At 40.8% G+C, this 24,779-nt stretch overlaps 2 protein-coding genes across 13 annotated transcripts; one reads left to right on the forward strand and one right to left on the reverse strand.

Annotated features, from left to right (window-relative positions):
- Positions 1 to 103: 103 nt before the first annotated feature.
- Positions 104 to 15,619, reverse strand: git2a (G protein-coupled receptor kinase interacting ArfGAP 2a). Of its 11 annotated transcripts, XM_035165706.2 has the most exons (22): positions 15,236 to 15,618; positions 12,360 to 12,493; positions 11,934 to 12,046; positions 11,680 to 11,785; positions 11,480 to 11,566; positions 11,254 to 11,384; positions 11,061 to 11,155; positions 10,751 to 10,796; positions 10,342 to 10,347; positions 10,218 to 10,269; positions 10,041 to 10,113; positions 9,346 to 9,443; positions 9,133 to 9,244; positions 8,887 to 9,029; positions 8,646 to 8,795; positions 6,252 to 6,500; positions 5,304 to 5,393; positions 3,451 to 3,533; positions 3,105 to 3,296; positions 2,721 to 2,852; positions 1,711 to 1,774; positions 104 to 1,398 (listed from the first exon to the last, which is right to left on the reverse strand). In XM_035165706.2, the coding sequence occupies exons 1-22, from the start codon at positions 15,285 to 15,287 to the stop codon at positions 1,186 to 1,188; spliced, it is 2,421 nt and encodes an 806-aa protein (XP_035021597.1). In that variant the 5' UTR covers positions 15,288 to 15,618; the 3' UTR covers positions 104 to 1,185. The 11 variants fall into 11 exon arrangements, with proteins under 11 accessions (XP_035021597.1, XP_035021608.1, XP_035021600.1 ...); XM_035165717.2 differs by lacking the exon at positions 6,252 to 6,500 and having other exon boundaries at positions 15,236 to 15,619; XM_035165709.2 differs by lacking the exon at positions 10,342 to 10,347 and having other exon boundaries at positions 10,218 to 10,266.
- A 1,409-nt stretch (positions 15,620 to 17,028) lies between these two features.
- ankrd13a (ankyrin repeat domain 13A) lies at positions 17,029 to 24,283 on the forward strand. Of its 2 annotated transcripts, none has more exons than XM_035166105.2 (15): positions 17,029 to 17,362; positions 18,537 to 18,672; positions 18,962 to 19,086; positions 19,197 to 19,242; positions 19,507 to 19,650; positions 19,748 to 19,937; positions 20,237 to 20,303; positions 20,421 to 20,502; positions 20,616 to 20,677; positions 20,766 to 20,896; positions 21,003 to 21,160; positions 21,253 to 21,384; positions 21,478 to 21,638; positions 21,775 to 21,839; positions 22,008 to 24,283. In XM_035166105.2, exons 1-15 carry the CDS (start codon positions 17,255 to 17,257, stop codon positions 22,204 to 22,206), a joined length of 1,806 nt encoding a protein of 601 aa, XP_035021996.1. In that variant the 5' UTR covers positions 17,029 to 17,254; the 3' UTR covers positions 22,207 to 24,283. The 2 variants fall into 2 exon arrangements, with proteins under 2 accessions (XP_035021996.1, XP_035021997.1); XM_035166106.2 differs by having other exon boundaries at positions 18,970 to 19,086.
- The last annotated feature ends 496 nt before the right edge of the window (positions 24,284 to 24,779 follow it).

A 24,779-nucleotide genomic window follows, 5' to 3' on the forward strand; every position in this document is an offset into this window, starting at 1 on the left:
TTTTATATCCTGAATTTTTTTGACTTTTGATAAATAAAACTCAAATGTTCCAAACAAATCAGTCCAGTGTTTTGTGTCAATCAATCAAACATGATAAAACAGGTTGTAGTTATAAATTAAGTTTATTTAGAAAATAGTTATTTTTCCAAAGTCCGACTTTGAACTGCATTCAATGAAATAACCTTGATCAGATTTCAGAATGACGATGAAACACTTGGGTGAGGATGAATGCTGGGAAGCACATTAACAGGGCAGGTGTCTACAGCTCTATCCCACATGTTGCACATTAATACAAAAACTAGCAGCAACGGAACAGAGCACAAAACACATGGACGTACGTACAGTATGGCTCTTAGCTCTATATATGCTGTAACATCACCAACACTGCAATGGCACATGGGAGCCCAGAATACAGTGCAGTCTATAGCCTGTTAGAGACACACCAAATCATTACAACATCCTGGTTCTGGTTAATATCACAACCTGCCTCCTGAAAGAGTTCACTGACAAGACAAATCAAGCTGTGATAAGTGCACTGCACACTGGGTTACACTGGGACGGGGGACAAACTGTATAAATGGCTTTTTTTTGATGCAACAAACATTAGCATTGCAAAGTGTGAAGAAATGAAGTTCCCAATATTTAATGGAGGTTACCTAATTAATCTGTTTCTGAAGATTAAACTTTACAGTATGATGATAACGCTTCCACAGTGTAATTAATCAGAGGAAGCTCCTTTAGTACAAGAGTGTTAACAACAGCATTCAATGACATTTGTGGTTTTTAAGAATCTGTGCCTTGCTTTGGACTGATAACAAATACCTGTATTACCATATAAGTTCACTAATGTGCTTGAAGACTATTTGTAAGTTAGAGCGAGTTTTGCTCTAATTTTGAGAGAGAAATCTAGAAGCCTCTATATTTCCCTGACTTGCTGCATGTCATCTTCACCTCAAGAGAAATTGTGCTATTACAACAGCTGAATATCCCAAAAAACAGCTGCTGACTTTTTCCCTTGAAACTCGGAGCTGGCTTTAAATAATGTCAATACCTATTCATAAGTTAAAAAACAAACAAATGCATGCATATACCACAAAAACAAAAATCAACAAAATGATTCGAAAAAATATATATAAAAACAAAAGAACTGAGATGCTGAACGGCTTCGCAGCCTTGTAAGTGCTGTTAGTTGGTGTTCTCCTTTGTGGTGATGGTGACGAGCTGCTTGGCGGCCTTGGCGATGTCATAAGCACATTGGATGACCTGCTGAGTGACCAGCTGCATGTCCGGTCCGGGGCAGCCCTCTGACGGCAACGCCTTCCTGCACTCGCCCTGGAGCCGGTACGCGCTGGAGGTCAACAGGCGCAGGGAGCTTCTCACGGTCTCCGAGCGCGGCCTCTGCAGAGGAAGGTTGAAAATATCATGGGACCGTCTTTATATTGTGTCCTTCAGCAGAACGGTGTTAAAGGTGTAGGATGAATTGAGTGCAGATTGACCTCTGGGCCTAAAACCTTAGTTGGTTTGTCTACTTTACTTTTCACCACACTTAACACACACATTTAATAATATTTAGTACATTGGTATTGGTACAGGTGATAATATTGCTGTATTTGAACTTGAAACATCTAACTATTTTTGCTGCCTTTAAAAGTCAATAATAACTGATCCACTCCCTCTGACTAAATGTACAGTACAAGGTTGTTTTCATACCTTGGGAAAGAGGGCAGCCATTTCTGTTACAGCCACATATATTCTTTCTGAGCAGGGTATGAAGCTGTGAGGAGAAGACATGTGTCAGCGAGTTCAATGTATTGATGTCACGTCCATACGAATTTCAAAATTATAGAATAAATATTAATGTAGAAGAATTTCACCAAAAGTTATTACATGCAAAGAACTCCATCATATCCACAACACATCATGCATGTTCAGTTCACTTCAGGCTGACAAGAACTAAAACATGTTACTGAACACACTTTAGTCCTGTGAGATTTTATATTCAAAATTATGGATAAATCAAAAAAAACAACAACACCTGAAACAAACAAACCTGAAAAATATTAAAATATTAAAACATTCATCACACTCTGGGCTGCATCTATTAAATGCAAGTAACTGCACAGATGTATTGTAATTTTTAACATTCCATCAACTAACTGAAGCCAAGTTAGAGTCAGTGAGAAAACATATCATCAATCAAGTAATAAACTAGAGCCCGGCCGATGTGGATTTTTGGGGGCGATGCCATATTTCAGGGAGTAAATTTTTTTTCGATACAGATATATCAGCCGATATATAATATAAAAAATTGTCGATTATTCCTAAGATGTCGTTATCGAACCCTTATGTGAAAGAAATGTAAATGAGGCTTGATATTTTACAGTTTAGCCATAAACTATAAAAAGAAAACACAAATAAAACCAAATATATGGAGCTGGAATGAAGAAAATTAACACTTTTTTTTTAACGTAAAATATAATCAGAAATGCACATCTTCTCTGCATTGTTATTATGAAAAATAAAACCCATATGTCTGTGAGAGGCTCATATCAGCTGACATATATAATGGTCGGGCTCCATTTTAAACTGAACAAATTCAAGCGTTCATTAGCACATTGATGAAAAAGAGACATCAGCTTGTTAGCAGGTGAGAAAAGAGAAGGAGGGAGGGAGAGGAGAATGAAACTGTGCCTGGGAGGCAGGGACAGGGGCCAGAGTACCAGGAGGTGGGGTCAGGGGACCGGAGGCTGAGCGGCTGCAGGGGAGGGGGGGCCTTGTCAGCCCAGGGTACCAGAGTGCTGAAACATCCCAGACTGTGCCTGAGCCGACGCACACCTTCCCGCTCACATGGTCTGCTCACAGGAGCGAGGGAGGGGGCGGGGCACCGCAACGCAACAACATAACAGCAGCAGCAGAGTGGAAGTAGAATTGGGGTGGGGGTGAAGATTACAGAAACAAAGAGGAAATTATAGAAAATAAACAACTAAACAGAACAGAATTATAATGAAAGGAAGAGGAACTTGGGATGTAAAAATGAAAGCAGGGAAATGAAAGCTTGACAGCATCACTGATTTAAAAAAAAGAATTCTGTTTTAGATTCTGACCTGTCGTGTTTGTTCTCCTGAGCAGCTCGCAGCAGCTCTTGGATGTTCTTGGTGATCTGCTCGGTTTTGCGGATGACGTCCTCCGTGCTGGGAAGCGTGGGGTCCGACTCCATCTCCAGACCGTCCAGCTCGGGGATGGAGCTGCCCTCCCCCAGCCAGCCACTGCTCCTCAGCCTCCCTCTCCTGCACAAACTGCAGGAGTAAAAAAGTCACAAGAAAATTGTATTTATTGTTTTTACTCGGCAGACAAAAACGGCACATAATGTTACTGAAAAACCCATTTGAACCATATTCAGGAACCATAAAACAGTTATTATCTTTCACTTGACAACTTTTTTACTCTCACCCTGAATCATCCAGCTCAGAGTCGTAGAACGTGTTGTCATAGTCACTTTCCGGCATGCTGCTCTGCTTCTCGAACCTTGAGGCCTAGAAGGAAGAGAGCGGACAGAGAAAATCCCATTCTTCAATGCTACAGGTCAAATTCATCCCCAATGAGCAAGAATTTACATTTTTCTGTTTGTTGTGCCAACTTCAAACTGGAGTATAAACATGTTAAAGTGATGCAGACGACTGCAGTAAGCCAGTACAGCTGTGAAGCAAGAGCACATCACAATACATTTACAGCATTTGTAAAAATATTAGTAAAACAGATTATGAGTTTATATCATTTCCTCCTGTCAGTGTGATAGAGTTACTAAAAGAGGGGTTATGTTTACATCTGCATTTGTTTGCTTCTTTGTAAAAAGAATTACACAAAAACTACAGTGTGGATTTCAAAGAAACGTGGATGGGGCGTCGGCCAAGACAGAAACTATTACATTTTGAGGTGGATCTGTACAAAAGGGGCCAATCCAGGATAGTCTTTCCCTTTAACATTGCAAGACAGGATGTTTGTTTGTTTTTTTGACACCTTCACAAATTTACCAGGAAATAATTCAAAGATCCTGATGAAAAAAAGAAAAATCTGGCACATTTAGGAAACTGACATCTATGAGTGTGTGAAATTTGATGCAGCTTAATTGATTTGAAGCAGATTGTTGGTCCTTGGCCGAAGTATGTGCTCAACTGAGTGACATTTGAGTTTGTCTATGAAAACTTTTGAACTCCTGAAGTAAAGGTTGAACAAACACAAAGACAGATTTTCAGCAACACATGGCTCTAGAGATCTGAACCATGACACACAAGCTTTCTCCGAATTATAGAGAAGTGAACACAAGAGGGTTTTTTTTACATGAGGACGGGAAGTCAGTGTTCGGATGAGTTCATAAATAAAACTAAATGTCACGTGTGACACAAAGAGCTCACTGTGATCTGATATGTTCATTGTAGCTTAACATCACGCAGACTCTATCAGACTGAAAACTATATTTATAAACAGGAAGCAGAGACAGACAAGTACACTCACGCCACACAGCCTGAACGTACAACATGTTCATAACCTTTCAGTATATCTGCCAAATACACGCAGTACAAAATGAAATGCTGCACGTGTAAGCTTGCCCGAGGAAAAGCGATTAGTTCATACATGTTTAGATTAGTCTGTGTTCTGCCTGAAGAGATGATCAATCTGTTTACACTGTAAACACTCATGGATGACCTCAGTGTTGAGAGCATGCTGCTGAAAGCTCACTGTGCAAAGTGGACAAGCATTTGTTAGACAGAGTCAAAATAAGTTTTCTTGATAAGCAGAGGATTTGAAATGAAAATTGAAGAACTTAAGATGTATAAAACATACATTTAACAATCTAATTCACTAAATACTCAATTAATTTCCCTTATTCTTACAGGTGGTTGTGAAAAAATGAAACAAACACTAAAAACAAACTTTGTCCAATCAATCAAGATTCTACATCATCTGCTACACAGGATTTTGCATCAAACGGAAAGCGTTAAAATGATCAGACGCTGCGTCACAAGCACAACTTTCTGCTCAGGGTTCAGGCTGAGGTTTCGCCTTCGCAAAACCACACAATTCCACTTGTGTAGCCGCACAGTGAGGATGATGCTGATGGAGGAAGGTGTCTGGTGGTGAAGGGCAGCCAGTGGAGGGTTGGCTCATGCAGCAGAGCAGAGAGGGGGCGGCATTTGGGGAGAGACAGGAATGTGAAGGGACCAGAAAGAGGTAGAAATGGTAAAAGGCTCCCGGTGGATTTGCTGTGTCCCACGAGGTGTGGGCCGAGTGCGGATGTACTTAACCTTTTGAGCACTTTCGTCCTTCGACCATGACAAGGTTGATGGAAATGAGGGGAGGGATGAAGAGGTGGTCACAAATGCGCCCCTTTCCGTCTAAAGACAGGGTTCAAATCACATTTTAAGGACACATTTCTTCAGGTTCAGAATGAAAAGGTGTAGCGAGATGACGTTAGGACGTCCCACAAACCTCTTCAAGGCGGTTGCGGCGTTATCACATAATGTATATTGAGAAAGGAGCTGATGGAAACAGTGCAATGAATATGAGCATGATCAAGATTAGAAAATCCTGTTATTTTAGAAGGGATAGCAATTAATGTTATGTAGACTACTTTAAAATAGCTTGGTTGATTTCACAGATCATTCTCCTACATTTAAGCCCTGAGAGTGAAGAGTTAATTCATCAGAAGAAAAGAACCAGAAAACTACAATTCATCAGCTCAAATTTAACTGCAGACAAATCAAAGAGAAGTCAAACAGGTGAGAAGGTTTTAGTGAGTGTGTGGATTCATCATGCATTACAAAAACACAGAGTATTTGTATGGTAGTTTTAATGCTTCATCAACATAAAACACAATACAAAAAACCTTCAGAGTTTATCAGAATAACAGCATCTCTTTGTTTGTACAGCTACGTTCTGACTGCGGAACAAGCAGCACTCCAGTAAACAACAGCTGTATACACACACACACACACACAACAGTCCTGTGTATACTTCAAATCTGGACATAATGAAATGTGACTGACCCTAATTGAAATGCATGAAATTGTGCTTTTTGAGGACTCGGTCTCTGATGCTGCAGAAAACTACCCAGTGGTAAATGAGTGAGGAAACATTTTGGAGAAAGGTTTGCAGACAAGGTGAATACATGAGGGAAAGTCATGGAAACATAGCAGAGGAGAGGAAATGGCAAAGGAGAGCAGGGAACAGGTCTTACTTACATTCTTACTTACATGAGGTGGGAAGGGTTGCATGGTGGGGATACCCTCCTCAGGGTAGGAAGTTTCCCCTTTAGGGAGATAGGGCTTCAGGCCTGAGCCGGTCTCATACATAGACATGGGCCGACTGGCCCGTGCAGACTGCCGGCGTTTCAGGGCTGAGGGACTGGAAGGGTCAGGGTAGTCTGAACCGCTGGGGATCTGATAGATATTGGGTGTGACCTGCCGCCTGAGAGACGAGTTGTCGCTTTGCAGAGATTGAAGCTGGAAGAGACGGTCAGCAACACACTAAGAGGTGCTTTCAGCAAAGCAAGCTTTGTTCCCTGTCCTGATCCATTCAGCATTTCAGTTTCTCTCCCATTGTTCCTCTAAATATTTATTCCCAGGAGAGTTTCAGTCAAGATTTGGATACAGCTCTCACAAAAAAAGAGAAAAGAACAAAAAACTACAAAAGTTTCTGACTTGTCACCACCAATATGTGTATATATATAAATATATATAAATATATATAACCTGAAGCGGTTTAAATTATAATGATTTATTGCTTAAGCTTCAGAGAAATATTCTATCAATCAATTGTTTTATCAGCTGAGGAGTCTGTTGTGATAATATTACCCTACACTAGTACATTATCCTTTAAGAATAAACTTGTGCCATTGTGCTACAATATCCACACAGTTCATCATCCTTGTGACTGTTACTGAAACAACTTCCCGTTTTTAAATGCTCTGATCTGAACCACTTAATATCACAGCAATAACCAGACTTTCGCTTTGGGAGAGGTTCTCCCTTTGTCTATAGATGCAAAGCAAGTGACAAGCAAGCAAAAGGTTGTTGCACAGGTCAGCAACACAGGTGCAGCTACAGTACAGAGAGATTGAGAAGAACAAAATCAAGAAGATTTTGTCAAAGATAAACTGGCCTTAATCAATGCAACAACTTGCATTCAATGCTGAGAAAGATCTTGTCTGCTGGTGTTTAAAAGTGAAACTTGAGATGTAGAGGGACTTAGTTACTAACATCTGCTGGTGTTTGGTAAAGGCTGATTTGTTACAGAAACAGGGTTCTAATATAAGAGAAGCCTGCATTATAAATATGGTTACTGGTATCTGTCCTGTCCAGCATCTCTATCTGAATGTTCTTCGTTGAGAAATGGTTAAACCACAAATTAAGACGTGCGCTTACAGTTCTTAGTATCTATACATAGACTGTACATAAAGATGGACGACATGACAGTTCCCCCAAAAGGGAAGCCAAAGCATCCTGATCACCCCCTGATGGCTGGCTGCAGTAAAGGTCATAAATCTCACCTCCTCCGAGATAGTGGATGGTTTCATTCTTATCACACTGAGGTTTGTGTTCATTTCCCCGATGAGTTTGGATTAAATTAGTTGATGCTATAAAAACAGGTATAAATGTGATGGTTAACAGCTGAGACCAACTTGCCATTGGTCGATTGCATCAACAGGACCTTGATACTGCAGCTCAGCTCCATCCTGCGCAGAATCTGGCTAAAGCACAAGATGGTGGCAACAATATCCCGGATATTTTTAGCTTCATTTTTGTAAAACTGGGAGATGTGGAGACGCGTCGTCCATCTTTATATACAGTCTACGGTCTACCCCCAGAAAATAAGAGACAAAAAAATCTGAACCCTCCTTCCAAACAACCAAATTAAAACCCTTTTAACACATGTAAAACAAAAATGTAACCTCACTGTCGAGGATTAATTTTGACAAAACACGTAGCTGTAACATGTTTTAGAACATCTGTGGTCAAAAATATATAATGTATAAATATATCTTACAAATCAGCAGTAACACTATTCCAGACTTGAATCAGCTGAGGAGCGTGCTTTCTATGAAATTTCTATGAAATGTAACTGCTTGAAAAACATGTCCAACAATAAATCCACATGTTAACAGCTAGAAATCATCTAAAAACATTCTACTCAGTGAACACAGTATATGTGATGAAGCAAGGCACACACATACAATTTAAGTTAGTGACTATAACTATGAAGGGATAAAAAACCTGTCATGCTCTTGAAACATGCTTGTTAGTAACATGAAATAGCATAGCTATAATTTATAGATAACAAAAAAATGTGACTAAACTGTGTTTGTTATAAACTGGAGTAATGGTGCACTTGTTCTTCTCACATCTATAAAACAAACCAACACAAAAAAATTGCTGTTTACATTCAAGCTATGAAATTGAACATGCTGGCCAAAACAGAGGGTGGACCAGCAGGGTGTCACAGCAGCTCGGCCCTGACTACAACAGGCTGGGCCTCCACACCAGAGAGCGATCACACTGGGCAGGAGAAGAGCTCTGCTGACCGCTGTGGCCCCCCCCTCAGGCTGGCCCCCGGTGTTAGTGATCTTAAGGGTGGAGCTCGGTGGATACCTTTTTCTGCATCAGCCTCAGCTCATCGCTCAGGTTGTTATTGGCTTTCATGAGCTGCTGAATCTTGGCTTCAGAGGCTGAGAGCGCGTGTTTCACCTCCAAGTATTCTTGCATAGTAATGGGGCTGTCTGAGAGGTCAGAGTCCAGACTCTGTGGGATTAGAAACAAAAACTGTAAAGACATCTAGAGAGAGACACAGTGTCTGTCACGGTTGTAATTTGTGAATGTGATACTATGATACCTTGGTCCTGTCTCCTTTGCTGGAGTTGAGCTCTGGATCTGTATCCTCGTCCGACGCCACACTATCATAGTCAGGCTGGTCGTTGTCCTGGCTGTCGCTACAGTGTCTGATAGCCACACTCTTCAGGATGAGTTCAATATTGTCTGGAATGAAGGGACAGAGTCAAACACTTAACATCGCTGCTGCACAAGCGAGAAATGTCCGGTGCCAGTATGACCTTGAAATAAATACACATAAGACACTGACCTTTGGGACTGGCCACTGAGTTCCCCTGTTGTCTGCGCTTGGCATCACTCAGTATGTCGATCACCAGAGTTGCAAATTCATGTGCATTAAATCTTGCAAGTTTCTGTCGTCCCTAATATGAAAACAAAAGGCCAATTTGTTGTCAAAATGAATCCATACATACAAAGAGAAACAATAAAGCATTAGTAAAAGGGTTCTGTGAAGATTACTTGCCTGGTTTCGTGTTGATGAATACTCTGGATTCACAGGCAGGAAAGGCACCACGGTTGTTTCTGTCACCAGGGTGCTGTGATTCTGTGTGGCCAACCACACTGCAACAAACAGAAGAATGAAATGTAAACTAATGTCCAGATCAAGTCAGAATGTCTGCTGTGAAAAAGACCTGTATTTTCAAAAGATGCATAGTGTAAGCTGATGGTCTCATCAACATTTCTAGTTGGTGGAACTCTTTTTATAGGAACCAGAGATTCTCTTTTGCCATTTTAAAGGTTCAGCGTGCAGAATTTACAGACATCTGGTGGTGAAGTAGCATATTGCAGCTGAACACCCCTCACCTCACCCTCCCCTCCCAAACATGAAAGAGAACCTGTGGCAGCCTTCAGTTGTCATAAAAGGTGTTTAGTTTGTCCAGTGTGGGCTACTGAAAAAAAAATGGCGGCCTCCGTAGAGAGGACCCTCTTCTGATGTAAATATAAAGTATCTAAATACAAAGGGCCCATTCTAGGGTAAAGAAAACTAAAATTCGTACAATTTAGATTAAACACACTAGGACCATTTCATAATCAATTTATGCCACCTAAATCTCTAAAACACACTGGACCTTTAATGAGCATGTAATTATCCTCAATTACTCTCATCTAGCGTATCATTGGTCGCAGGTATACAAGACGAGACAAAAAGACTTTTACCTGCATCCGTCTCTCGTCGGTCCACCTCATCATAAACGTCCATGGCCAGCTCCTCGAATAAATGATTACTGAGCTGCAGCAAAGTCAGGAAAGTACACTTAGTCCCACATTAGTCACCGGATGGAACAAAGCTCAGAACAGTGAAATTCTACAAGTGAACACTACAACAGTACTTACAGACTGTAGTTTCTTCTTTGCTGCTTTGGCCAGTTCTGATAGGTCTAAACTGCTGTGAACAGAAAATAACTCATTATAAGCTGTTAATTAACATGATTTAAACTTTAATCTGATGAATACTTACATGTTCCTTATTCACCGTAAGAAAGCAATGAAAAAACATCAAATGTAACATTTTAGTTTAAGAAGTTAAACAGTGTTTTGTCTGCCATAATATACTTGATATTAGAGATAAAGAGTTGTTTTTAATGAATTGTTTGCAGCAATTACAGAGCTTTTAGTTTGACTACTACTACTACTACCACCTCACTGGGTCTGTTATCTTCAGCTCATATAACAGATGCTGCAGGGAGCTCAAGAGCATGTCAGAACGGGCCTCAGAGCAAAAATCCAATCATAAACAACTGCCTCACTGCTCTCGCTCTGCATGCTCCATCCAAGTCAAACCTTATCAGTTATGCACATGTTCATTCGAAGACAAATCGCTGAATATTGACTCACATCAGGCTGATATACAGCTCGGGCTCTCTTACCTGTCGGCCATTTGTGGAACAATGAAGTGCTGGCTGTTTTTATGATCTGAAAGGAAGAAGAAGGTGCTGGATGACTGACAGAATCATTGCTTATACTTGACACATTACATAGTTGGCATTCACAAGACATTTTAAACCGACTAGGACATATGCGTTCTTGCATACAGCTCCTCCGGCTCATTTCAGTAGAATTTTGAGTTTGAAAGCAGGTACAGGGTCAAAGCTGAACAACCACACCAAAATAAATGCATGTATTATTTAGCCCATTTGCTTTTACAACACATTCATTTCAATTCCAGATCTTTCTCACCTGGTTTCCTCCCACACAAGTAGAACGCCAGTCGATCAGTTAGTTCATACTGAATCTCCATCAGTCTGTCTGCCAGGTCATGTTGGCCAGCTTCCCTAAAAAATGTATTTTTAAAAAACATTTCAAATTGGATAAATTACTAAAACTTGGTTAATATTTTTGTATTGAAATTAGTTTATTGAAAGTAGCTAACCTTGCATAGTCGATGGGTGTTTTGCCATTGCTGTCAGGGGCTCCAGGATCTGCCCCATAAACAGTTAACAGTTCAGCCTGAGATACTTGCCCTGCCTTTGCTGCTACATGCAAGGGAGTGTTTCCTTTTTCCTGGAGTAGAAGCAGATTCAAGACCTCATATCAACAGACAAGCAAAAGCACAGATGATAATTTATATAAATGTATATAAAGAGGGTGAATCTTACAGGGTGAAAAAAATTTGCTTGTGCTCCGAGGGATAGCAACCGCAAACAAGTCTCCAGATTCCCTGTGCGTACACTGGAGTGAAGTTGCTGAAGAAAGAAAAAACACTATTAGTATGAATTGAAAAATGTAAGAAAAAAGCCTAATACAAAAACACACAACACTTTTCTCATAATCAGTGTGAGCAGCTTTTTCTCCTCACCTTACTTAGATCCTTGGCTGTCGAGCTGTCGTCCTCTCGGCAAGGCATGCGATGGACGAATGCCAGCATTTGATATTTGGCTCTTATAAATTCTGATTTGTTTGGGCTTTTGGGACAATGACAAAAATAAATAGAGACTATGAATAAGCAAGCAGCACAGATTAACACTATTTATTATTGTAATGATCATTTTAAGTTTAACAAACAATTAACAACAAAAGGCTCTGTAATTATTTCAAACGTATATGACTCACTGCAGTTTGTCCTGAGGGTTGGCCTTGCGTTTCCCGCTCATCACAGATGCAGGGTCCAGGAGGGAGTGCTCCCATATTGAATTTGAACCGTTGCTGTATAATGTCTGAACCATCTAAGTGATATCAAAAAGAAATTGATTTTACCTTTAGAAGGCTGACTGACATTTCTGTTCCCGAACAAATACTTTCTATATTTGGACAGAAATCAATACAACTCAGTGGGGTTGGTTGTCAAGCAGATTTATCCTGAGCAAAGAGACGGGGCAGCTGAAATCAGAACTACAGTAATAAAGACTGTGTGCAAAGATAACATGACCTCAAGGCGTTTTAAGAAAACAATTCAGACTCTGACAGGAACAGTAAACGTCACAGCTGAGAGTGTCAAGATCCCACAGAATCTAAAAATTCCCACTGAGCTGTTATTACCTGAAGCTGTGTAGGAGGCCACGGCGTGTGCGTCAGGTGGCGGACTTGGGAGCTATGTCTTCCCAGACTTCGGTGAACACTGCAGCACTCATCGCATATCAACACGCCCCTGTTCACGGAGGCCCAACGAGGTTCTGACAGGGATGAGAAACGTGTAACAGTTCATCTACTGCTCACACTGAGGGACAAATATTCCCATCACTGAATTTAAAAGTCAACAATAGGACCACAATAACCTTTTATTTATCAAGTTCTTAACCGACTATTACACAGTGGTACTTACATGGAAAAGGCCACAACCAGCAATTAACAGATCCAACTAACAAGTGTTTTCTGTGTAGCCAAATCCTCATGTTACATATTGTTCTGTGCCTTAGATCTCAATTGTCGTCTAAAATGTATCATAAGGCCTCAGTGAGCCACACCATTGTACTCAGTGACATGTTCCTTCATGTTTATGAATTCATGTCTAAAAACAGTTCCTAACAAATACACTGTTCCCACCTGCCTGAGTAACTCGCTGTTTTAGGAACTAACTGAGCCTTTTTGAAATTAATATTAATATTTTGTACATTGAGTAGTGTACAATTATTACAGACTCTGTGACAACAGTGATTCAAGGCCTTTTTGGACATAGGTTTAGGTGAAGCCACACACTGTGAAAAAAGGAAGTGTAGACTAACAGTTGTCGGTTGAAGCATCTCAACGTTATTGTTGTTGAGTGATCGAGCAGCTTCCCCTTTCAATACTTTGTTTAAAAAGGATATAGAGTCTGGTGCTGCATAATCAGGCAACGCATGGTGTTAGAATCTGAGAGTGCAGAAGATACAGAATACTCTGTGCCCAAAATAAATATGTGTACTTAACCTTGACCTATTTGGCACACTTCATCTCCTACAAATGTCTCAGTTTTGGGTTGTCTCCCATCTGTACCGAGACGCTGGTGGCAGCAAACATCTCAAGACCAAAAATATGGTAAATTCATACGCCACTGACCCGATAGCCAATTAACTGTTGAGCAAATTGAGTGTCTGGCATGGCGGCAGCACAGACAGTGAGACTGTAAGTGCCTTAGCAGCAGCTGAGGTGTAGGATGAACAGCCGCGGGGGTTGCTGGTCACATTCTGGCACCTGGTCTACAGTTTTCAGCAGCTTCTCCAAACTTACACGCCACCAAGACATGAGTGTTAGTGCTGACATGCCTCTTTTACCCATTCCTCAACAAGTGCTGCTAAATTTAATACCACATCTTTGAAACTATAAATATTCTTGCCCAACAACTGGTGACAGTTGTATGGAAGGGCAATCCGCGCCAGCTGCTGTGGAGACCTGGGGGGGGGGGGTTAACTAGCTCTAATGACCTGATGAGAAACAAGGTACTAAAACTTGACTAATCCTGAAGATCTGGCAAACAGATATGGAATTACATTTGTTAACCATGACTAAAAACAATCTCTCACATTCTGCAACATTCACAAAACACTGTGGTGCCATTATATAGAGAGAAAGATCTTCTGCATTGAAAGCATGCGGTCAATTCACTCAGCATCCTGTTTTGCTTCCTGTGCCTGCTGAAAAACATCACGTCACTTCTATATAAATGGGACTTCTGAAAGCACCTCAGACACAATGCAGCTACTACTTGTTCGCCTGTCACAGAAACAGTAAATTGTAAGAACTTGAATCCACTTTTCTTTCTTTCCTAATAGCTTACTATTGAGAACCAAAGTTATCTGCTAGAAGGTGCTGATGTTGCTCTGAGGCCACATAATGGACACAGTATTAAATTTGAGGCTAACATGGCTTTTACTTGATTGTTTTTTTTTGCTATTACTTGATTTGTTGTCTTTGATTTCAGATTTTGTATTTGATTGTTTTCTGTATTTGATTTTAAAAGCTATAGTGTTACTGTAGTTTGCTTGTTGTCTTTGATGTTGTATTTTTTTGTTCTCTAAGTGAAAAACTTTGTAATGGCTATTTTTTTAAAGGTGCTTTGTGCATTATAATATTTCCACTGGAGATGATCGCCATCTAATAAATCTGCTTACAATCACTGCAGATAGCATAGTAGGTAAAACAGTACCATAGAGAAAGGGTCCGATCTCATTTTTTTTTTTAAGATTTAGATTCCAGATGTAAAATTATACTTATTTGCAGTATCTTAACACCAATCAAGATTGTATAAAGAGAGTCCTCTATCCCTTAATTCATGTTGAAGTGGAGTTGAGTCCTTTCTTTTAGGCATCCCTCATGAAAAGTTGGATCAGCCTAGGACAGGCGTTCCTTTCTCCGACCAATGTCTTTGTGTGTTATACTCTGTAGCCACTGGCTTTGTAAAAGAATGATGCTGTCATCCTACTTGTTCTGCAGACATGACACAGAGCTTACAAAGCAGATTGCTGCTGCTGATCTGGGATGAGATTTCAGAATTGAAGATTCAATTTCAGATGTGCTGGAAACCTCGGAATGTCGCATAAGACACAACGATAAATATGTTGTTTGTTGTTAGAGACAAATCTGGATTAAACAACTGTACACATTCAAAAATAAATATTTTAAAACCAAGCAACATGGATGGAAACAGAAAAGAAGAAGATAGCTGCTACAGGTCTGATAGAAACCCGAGTCCAGGGAGGTACCACGTTAGTTAGTTACTGATCTGTCAACACCACTGACATCTTGTTCAGTCAAAACAACACGGAACTACACGACCTACATTGCTGCACAGTGTGAAAACAGCTTGAACCAGCGCCCATAATCAGAGTTAAATCAGAAGAGTGGAGGCTTACTGAGCTGGAAGGAGCCAAACCTCAGTGGATCAATAAAGGCTAACAGCTAAAAGTCTGCAGGGATGGTGTGTGTGTGTGTTAGCTTACCTGGGACATTACAATCCGCGCAGAGCTCAGTGTTTCTCAGACGTTTAGACATCCTGTCCTCAGCTCAGGGGGGAAATGTCTCTTCACAATGAGCAGACTGTGCTGTGTGTTGAGCTAACCATTGATTACTCTGTGTGTGGACGCCTTCCGCGTTAGCAACACCTCGGTTAGCTAATTACAAACAACCCGAACGACGACCTGCTACTTGGTTTAACTTCGGGTTCGCGTCTTACGTTAGCACCATTATTACGGTGCCCGGAGGAGGAAGGTACAATGCTACCACTTAGCTGAGTTAGCACCTGACTAGCTAACTAGCCTCTACCCGCCTGCCAGTCTTCAGTGTTTGTGTGTGTGTGTGTGTGTGTGTCAGACAAGCAGCAGGGCTACATGCAGCTGCAGCATTACCCAGCAGGTACACTGTGCCCGAAGTGCTGACTCTCAGGTGACACACACCCAGCAATGATAGATTAATACACATAATACTAATTTTCTCGTGTGACCCCGATTTTACACTTACAGTTAAGAGTGAAACATGAACACTTCAATGTATTTGTTAGTGTTTGCTGTGGTGTGAAAACAGCACATCCTGACAGACAAGGCTGAGGGCGATAAAACAAGATCAGGCGCAGGAGGTGAGTTTGATCTATTCACCATTTTAATCCGGTAGTAATCAATACAAGTTTTATTTACAACTACTGATGAAGACAGAACATGCTTGGTCACAGCAGCCATCGTTTAACACACATCTCACTAATCAACAATTCAATTGTTTTACACAATGAATGTCAATCTGTGGAAAGGGTGGAAGAATACACATGGGAAACAGTGTCAGGCACCAATAGCACATGTACACAACTGACCGCCACAGGTTAATCATTATAATCTTTTATTATGTGGATATATTATGGAGCATATATAACTTTGAACTCCCAGTTGTTGTACAATCTAGTACACAATGATGTGCCGGTGGAATTTCACATGATTTTGTCTCCTTTTAATTGAATAATTTCTACTAACTGTTGTATATTGTGGATTTTGCCTCAGCGTGTATGTTTAATTTTTGTTTTTTAAAATCTATTTATGTAAGGTTTTTTAGTCCTTTTTATCTGTTATTTGTTTTCTGTTTCTTTGTTTGTCTGTTCTCTTTTTAACACTAACCTGCCTGAGACTGCAGATGAAAATGAGTCTCATATTCATTAATTATTGTTCTTTCTGTATATATTGTTGTTTTATTTTTATGTCCGATTGTTGTTTTTATGTCCAAATGCACCAACCACACCAAGGCAATTTCCTGTATGTGTAAATATACTGATTCTGATTCTGATTAATGTACACTGTCCCTTTTAAGTAAATAAAAGTTAAAAAGTTAAATTTCTACCAACGTGTGTGAAAAGAGATAACTCATATCGACGTAATGGACAAAACGTTAAGAAATATATATATTATGTTAATGTTGGCAGGACATAGTTGTTCACAAATTTACTTCATATATTTAATCAATTAATTGAAGGAATCAAATGTATTCAGGTAGGAACCATAGATTTTAGTCCACCCCCGTGCGGACAGGTTCAGTGGTTGCGTCCAGACTGAAACTGATTATTATAATTTTTTCTTTCTACTTTTGTTTAAATAAACAGTTTGAATACAAAACACATCTCTATTATATGATGACTAAATAAAGGTATAGGTACAGGTATCATACATGAGCCGGTGAGATGTGTTAGTTACATGTAATTCATTAGGTTGTGAGTCCGCTTCTCTGTGAGACACCCCTGTCATCATTGGTTCATCCCGCTGGCACTTCCTTGTTCAAAAGTTTTATTTAGGGAAAGCTTTGGACAAAAGTTGGTCACCGGTCCTGGACGATTTTCGACGCTGCTGTAGTCAAACATTTAGAATATGGGTCACACTCGTCGTACATGTTGGCAGTAACAGCGCACAGCTAGCGCAGGTTCCCCATATGGCTGTGGCCACCAGAAGCGGGCCGACGTTGCACTGAGAGTGTCCGCAAAGAGGAAGATGTCCACGGCTAACGTTAGCGATGACATCCGTGGGAAGTTCCCCCTGCACTCCGCGGTGTGGGAGAACGACTACAGGCGACTGGAGGAACAAGTAACGATAGCGGAGGTTCGTAAACACAGTGAACGCGATGGTAACTAGCTGCTAACGTGCTCGTTAGCTAGTGGAAGCCGGGGTCGAGCGGGTAAATCTGCGGAGGCATCCAGTCAAAGTAGGCCAGTCGTGTTGACAGATGATCAGTATCACTGTGAAAACAAAGAAAGCACCACGGTCAACAGGTTTGAAAGTTTAACAAAACAGAACATTTATTATTGACAGTTTCCACTTGTCCTAGAATTCACTAACTATCCGCTACGAGTAGATCAAATAACGTATAAACGGTTCTACCAAGTAAATCTATACATTCCTTATTTAGCGTGCACCTGACCATAGGACTGGGCGATATGGCTTAAACCTATATAAAGATATCAATGTTCTAATCAGTCCATATCAATAATTATCACGATAAACATCGTTAAATTTACATTTTGTTAAAGTTTAAAGGCGGTTTTAATCTCTTCTTTACGACAAACGACAAACATTTGATAAACAGCAAAACATCTTACAAATGTGAGGTTGATCAACTATGTGTTCTACGCCCTGACTCAAGATATAAGCAATACACTGCTATGTATTGGACTTTTGTTATATTGCTATTGATGAAAGGCACTCTAGTGTTTTATTGCCCAGCCTTACCAGACCATTATATAACTTGTGTCAATGTTACTTTAAAGAGTTTATAATAGGGATCAAATCATTGGCACAGTCTAAACAAACATGCGACTAATGTGTTTTTACTAAATATAACTCATCATTCAAATTCTCCATTTGTTGTTGTTTTTCCTCACACTAATCCCCCACAGTTAATACGGTGTCTTGTTGTATTGTCATTACTATGCTTCAATTGTTATTACCCCACAATGCTGATCAATAACACGCTTACCTCTGCATCGTGACTCACATGATGACCACACATGATATCAAGTCTCGTCACTGTCCCGAGTCCGACTACTGCCTTGAACCGTGTCATTATCAGTGTGGACCTAAATTAAAACCTTTGTGTTATAATATAAAGGAGAGCAGTTTTATATAGCCTGCACACCACATGCTTTTCCTCCTAAAACAGGTTGTGCCCTTACTGCAGTATTCTGTCCAACTAGGTGACTTCATTATATTATTAAATGTGAAATATTATTATAAATGTGCAGGTGAAACATGTGACTTTTTTCTTTGATTTTCTCAGAATGACATCGAGGCCGCGGATCCCAGAGGTCGAACCCCTCTGCACTTGGCTGTGTCACTCGGGCACATGGAGTCTGTGAGAGTCCTTCTGAGACACGGTGCTGAAGTGACAAAAGAAAATGCCAACAACTGGACAGGTCAGTTATAAAGCCGGCTGCAGAAAACTCCATGAATGCCATCACACTTTCAAAGTGTCACTCACTCCCCTCGCAGATGTGCTTTTCCAGGATTTATGGGTTGTGAGATCACTTAGATCCCTTTGTTCATTAACCTACACATCATCTGCTGTTAATGGGCTTTCTGGTTAAAACACGACGCCATTCCACTCCTCTGAGGTTTTTAATGGATAGTTGCTTCTGCTTGAAAACAGATGCGGTTGCTGTAAAACATTTAGTGGTTTGTTTAGACATGTCTGTCTTTGTGCAGTGCTGCAGGAGGCGGTCAGCACTGGAGATCCAGAGATGGTTCAGTTAGTGCTTCAACGCAGAGACTACCTCAAAGCCTCCACTGCGCTGGGAGGAGTGCCTGAGCTGCTGGCAAAAATCCGAGAGGTTTAACATCATATATTTTCTTATTCTCTTATCATCCATATTTAAATATCAATGGAAATATTTACTGGCAAAATAAATAATTGATCTATTTGAAATTTGTCTGTCCACAGTCGCCAGACTTCTACATGGAAATGAAATGGGAATTCACCAGTTGGAGTAAGTGTGTGTTTGTGTTCATGACGTACAGGCTGGTTTATCAGCAGTTCACTGTGGTATCTGCAAGTGTATTCTACTGCAGAGCCCACTTGTTAAATATTGTATTTGCTAAGAGTCGAGAGGTTTCATTAGGTCATACAGGAAAAACAACATACTTGCCTCTTGGTAGGTAAAGCATTTGTTTCGGTTTGAGTTGACCTTGTTTTTCATGTGTGGATACTTTTCTTCCCCTTTGTGGAACATTGATTTATTGTTGCTTCGCAGTCCCTCTTCTGTCCCGAGTTTGTCCAAGTGACGTTTGTCGCATTTGGAAAAGTGGCGCCAGCCTACGAGTGGACGCCACTCTTCTAGGCTTTGAAAACATGACATGGATCAGAGGGCGCAGAAGCTACATCTTCCGAGGGGACGGTGCGTGATTTAACTCTCCTGCACAGAAAAGCTGTCACTGTGATTTGTACCATTTCTGAAAAGTGATTTAAGTCTGTCCCTAATTGTGTTTGTACAGATTCATATGCCGAGCTGATGGAGGTGAATCACGATGATGAAGTGGTGGACACAGAGCGCTTCAACATCTCCCAAGAAATTGAGGATGTCACACTGGAGTCAATGCAGCCAGCTGAGCAGGAAGTTGCCAAGAGGTTGACGACCCCCGTTGTCAACACCTTCCTGGACACCAAGGATATCGCTTTTGAGAGGCAAGAATCTCTTTTTTTTTTATTCTGTTGTACTTTTTCTCACAACATGCATCACACTCTGCAGCACTGACAGTATTTCATCAGAGTTCACTTCTCATGGCATTTTCATACTTCTGATGTTTTTCTGCCGTTTTTTATATGAACACCCACTGAGGGAGACTGCTGTGTAAACTATGATTCCAACATTGGCATTTATTAAGCATCACATATGCTGCACTTCATATTTGTGTTCGCTGTTACAACCAACTGAAGAACATATCAGTGGATTTAGCCTGTAATGATGTTTTGTGTTTTCACAGGAACAAGTCTGGGATATGGGGCTGGAGAACGGACAGAACAGAATTGGTCAATGGATTTGAAGCAAAGGTCACTGAAGCTATACATTTGTTTTTTTTAATTATATTTAAAGTTTTTTTTCACTGAAAGCTTTGCAGCACAACAGTTACAACAGTATCTGACATCAGATTCTGGTCGTCTGCTCAGGTTTTCAGTGTGAACAATGTAAATGTGGTAATCAGGACGAGGACAGAGCATCTCACAGACGAGGAGAAAGCCAGAATAAAAAGTGAGTGCAAATATTAATGTGTTACTTTCCTGTTTTTATATTCGTGTTAGATCATGTCGAATGATTCATTTTGAGAGTCAGAGAGAATTAAAGTTGGATTTTTTGATAAAAAGGTGAGAGGAACGTCCTGGAGTCTCTGCTGGGGACTGTGGAGCAGCACATAAGTGCACAAGGGGTAAGACGTGCATTCAGTAATAACATCAAAATTCTGAATTCTGTTCCCACCCGGTGGCTCATCTGGTATGACTGCTCTGACTTCATAGGATCTAACTCTTGAGTATGCAACTGCCACCAATCCCACTGCCATCACTCCAGAGGAATATTTTGATCCCGACTTTGACCTCGGGAACAGAGACATCGGCCGACCCATTGAACTCAGCATTAGAACCCAGAAGTGAGAGCAACAGTTTTAAGTTTAATATAACCTCATACTTGATTCCTCCTAGCTGTGTGTTATCTATATCACGAGGTAAAGTTGTGCACAATCTCTTCTCATGCAGATTCAAAGGTACATTGTGGATGAGTGAGGATCATCCCCTGTCCTTGGTGGAGCAGGTGACCCCCATAATTGACCTCATGGCCCGGACGAGTTCCCATTTCGCACGGTTACGGGACTTTGTAACCCTAAAGTTTCCTCCTGGATTCCCTGTTAAAATAGGTAAGTGAGATTTGTATAGAGACTGACCTTTTTGAAGGGGCTTTTCCATTCCTCCTCTGTTATTTGTTCACAGCTTGTCTTTTCTCTAACAGAGATTCCGCTGTTTCATGTGCTGAATGCCAAGATTACATTTGGTAATGTAAATACATGCAGTACTGAAGAGGAGGCGAGCACAACGCCAGCAGCCACGCCAACATCTTCAGGGGAAGAGGAAGAAGCTGCAGGTGCGAATGCAGCCAGTCTCACCAGTGTATTAAAATAGAAATTTACAGTCTGCAAATTTTGTTCATTTATTCATTTTTGTACCCCCTGCCCAGCACTCCCTCTGTTTAAGGTGTGCCCCTCAGTGTTTGTGGTGCCGGTCGGTTACCTCCGCCGAGGAGGCACACGCCACACGCCCGTGTCAAACAATGACGAGGAGCTCTTGCAGTATGCCATCCATCAGAGTCTCCTGGAGTCTCGCAGAGTCTCGGGCCAGGTCACAACAATTCTTTTTCAGCTCTCTCGCAAATGCCTTATGTTACACAAATTTCTGCTTACAATTCTCCCATGCTGTCCTTGATTTTGCTGTTTGTTGCATTACTTACTTCCCCTTTATGTTTACGTGTTTGTAGGAGGGGATCAGTGAGGATACAGATGGGGAATTCACTGACGCAATCCCCAGAAGCCAGAGTGACAGGTAGGAACACAGGTTTAGGTTGCAAGCATAGCAGTTACATAAGTACATGTGGTAAAAGCAACAGTCCCTCATACTTGCAGGTGCCACTCTGTATCCACCACCTTCATGTGTCAGTAAAAGCCACAGATCAGAGCTGGATCTTACTTTCCCCTGTCACTGTCATTCTAGGAGTATCCCAGAGGGGGTGCTAGTGGAATTTGGAGACACCTCCAGCGCTACCAGCTCCGTCTCTGCCTCCAGCCCTGACTCAGACCTCCGCCTGGCCATGGAGCTCTCCGCCCGAGCTCAGGAGGAAGAGGAGAGGGCGAGGAAGCAAGAGGAAGAGGACCTGGAGAGGATACTGCAGCTGTCGCTCACCGAGAAGTGAAAGGAATAAGAGGGAATAATAATAATAATAATAATAATAATAATGTAACTTTTCCAGATCCAGAAACAACAACAACAACAACAACCACCACACCTCAGTTTACCTTCCCAACCACTGTCTATGCAACTGCAGAATTCTCTCTGTAAGAGATCGTTCTTGCACATGCAATATCAAACTCACAATATCTGATATTTTCCAAAAGGTATTTTTGGTAAGAGCATACTCCTTTTTATATGATATTTCTATCTCAGCATAGTTTGTCTCCTCACTCGAGCTTCATTTGTGGACTCGTTGAGATAGATTCCAGTGGGTTCTACTTTTTATTTATTTATTTTCTTTTTCCTACTCAGAATCAGAGCAGCAACCCACGGTGTGTCGGTGGACTCATCATCCTGAGTGCAGTTATGGTTCTGTGAAGTAAAATATTTGACCACTCTAGGTGATCACATGTAGTGTTGACACTCAGATGTGACACTTTAGGTGGCATTGTTTTTTAATTTCCTAGTACCTGTCGCCTACTGTGGCCCTTAAGGGACAGATCACAGGGTTTTCACTGGGAAGTTCTCCTGCAGAGTTGAGGACCACAGGCTCACTGAACAATAGAAATCTCAGGGTTCAAATTGTACACATTTTCCCATCACTTTGGAAATGTAGTTTGTTAATCAGTTGTAAAACTCGTGTAAATTGTTGCCTGGTAAACATTTCTTTGGTGCGAAATGGTATTCTGAATATCACTCTATGCCATACCAACATTAAGTCAGAGAGATTGGTTATTAAAGTTAAAAGTTCATAATTAAGGGGTTAGGGTTAGATTCTTGTACTCTGTGAATGTCTCCTCTGCAGATGTTTAAACAAAATCTTGTGGCTGTGAGGGAAACGTTATATTGGCTGCATAGTGATGTAGCCATAGGATGGGGGTTTAACTTTCCCGACCTGATTTATTTTTTTCTTCCATTTGTACATTTTCTCTGATTTTCTGGTCGGACAGGAAATATTTCTGTTAACTGTCACCAAGCATCTTCAAGCGTTTTTCACCTCAGTTCAAAATGCAATAGCTGAGACCGGTCTGTCTGTGGATGTCACGCGCCTAAGGGGCGTCACACGACCAATGTTGCAGTGATTTTTCTGATTCCTAAAGGCAGCCAGCCTTTTGTAGCCATGAACAACTTTCGACCTCTGAGCAGAAGAGAACATTGCACAGGGTCAAAGGTCAAGCATGCCCGCCACATGCAGGTTCTTTCAGCATGTGCCAATGGATCGCTTGCTCTGAGTGACGCCTGCTGAACTTTCTGAGGAGTTAATTTTGTAACTTAGAAACAAGATGTTGTGGGTATTGCTGATTAACATGCATTAACCACTATACTTGATTTTACTGACAGCCAACCACTCGGAGTGGCAAGAAAAATATGCAAAACCTTTGGAATCACCTCATTTTCTGCAGTAATTTGTCATAAAATGTGATGTGATCACAAGATCAGACAGACATAATGTGCTTAAGGTAATAACACACAAATATTTATAACGTTTAGTGTCTTTATGGAACATACAGATCAAACATGCAGAGTGCTGGAGGAAAAATAAGTGAACTCTTGGCTTTGATGACTGGTTTCGCCTCTTTTGGCAGCAATATCCTCCAACAAGTGTTTTCTGTAGTTTCTGTAGCTGCAGATCAGACCTGCACAACATTCAGGAGGAATTCCAGATCATTTTTCACACAGAACTGCTTCAGTTCAAACTTCTTAACATGTCAGGTGTGTAATTGTAACTTCAATGAAGATCTGACCACATTTTAAGACACACAAACTCACCTTATTCCACAGGTTTCACTCACTTTTTCTTGCCACTTATCAAAGGTCTCTGTGTTGCTGCGTCTGACTTGCAGGGGCTTCCGCTGAAAATCTTTAACAATGATCAAATTGCCAAACTGCTGAACACTAGACTGGCTAGCTTTGGCTAATAACATGCAGAACTTTGTAATGCACTGCTCGAGCTGCAAAGTTGTTTTTTAATATGTTAAAACTTTAGGAACGTGTTGCTTTCAAAATGTTGTTTTTAAAATAAAAGCACTTTATTTCCATGAGGACTGCATGTGGTCTTGTTGAAGTAGGTTTACATTGTCGGGTCAAGTAGGTCGATCTTTCTTTATGTTTAGCTAGAAGTTAAATGTGGTTATAGTCAAAGTCAGGATACAATGTAGGAGGGATCTGCAGTAAAAACAGAACAGAAGCTTTTGTTGTCTAAAGAATGTTTTGGAAATCGTTTATATAGTTTCAATGAAAATGTTTCTAACTTTACTCCAACTGTATCTTTATCTGATTTTACTCATCTTTACTTTATCTTTGTTGTTTGTTTAATTAACCTAGTTCACAGTTAGCAAATAGTTCGGAGAACCATTTTATTCCAAAATCATGAAGCAGGAAACAGGCCAAGCTCACTAAATGGTGAGAACACGATGAAGATGATGATGATGATGATGATGATGATGATGATGATGATGATGATAATAATGTATGGGCCTGTACCAAAACCTTTCCAAAGCTAAAACATTTCATTTAACCAAAACCTCAGTTTCT

Source organism: Hippoglossus stenolepis, chromosome 9 (genome assembly GCF_022539355.2).
Source record: "Hippoglossus stenolepis isolate QCI-W04-F060 chromosome 9, HSTE1.2, whole genome shotgun sequence".
In the NCBI taxonomy this organism is placed as follows: domain Eukaryota; kingdom Metazoa; phylum Chordata; class Actinopteri; order Pleuronectiformes; family Pleuronectidae; genus Hippoglossus; species Hippoglossus stenolepis.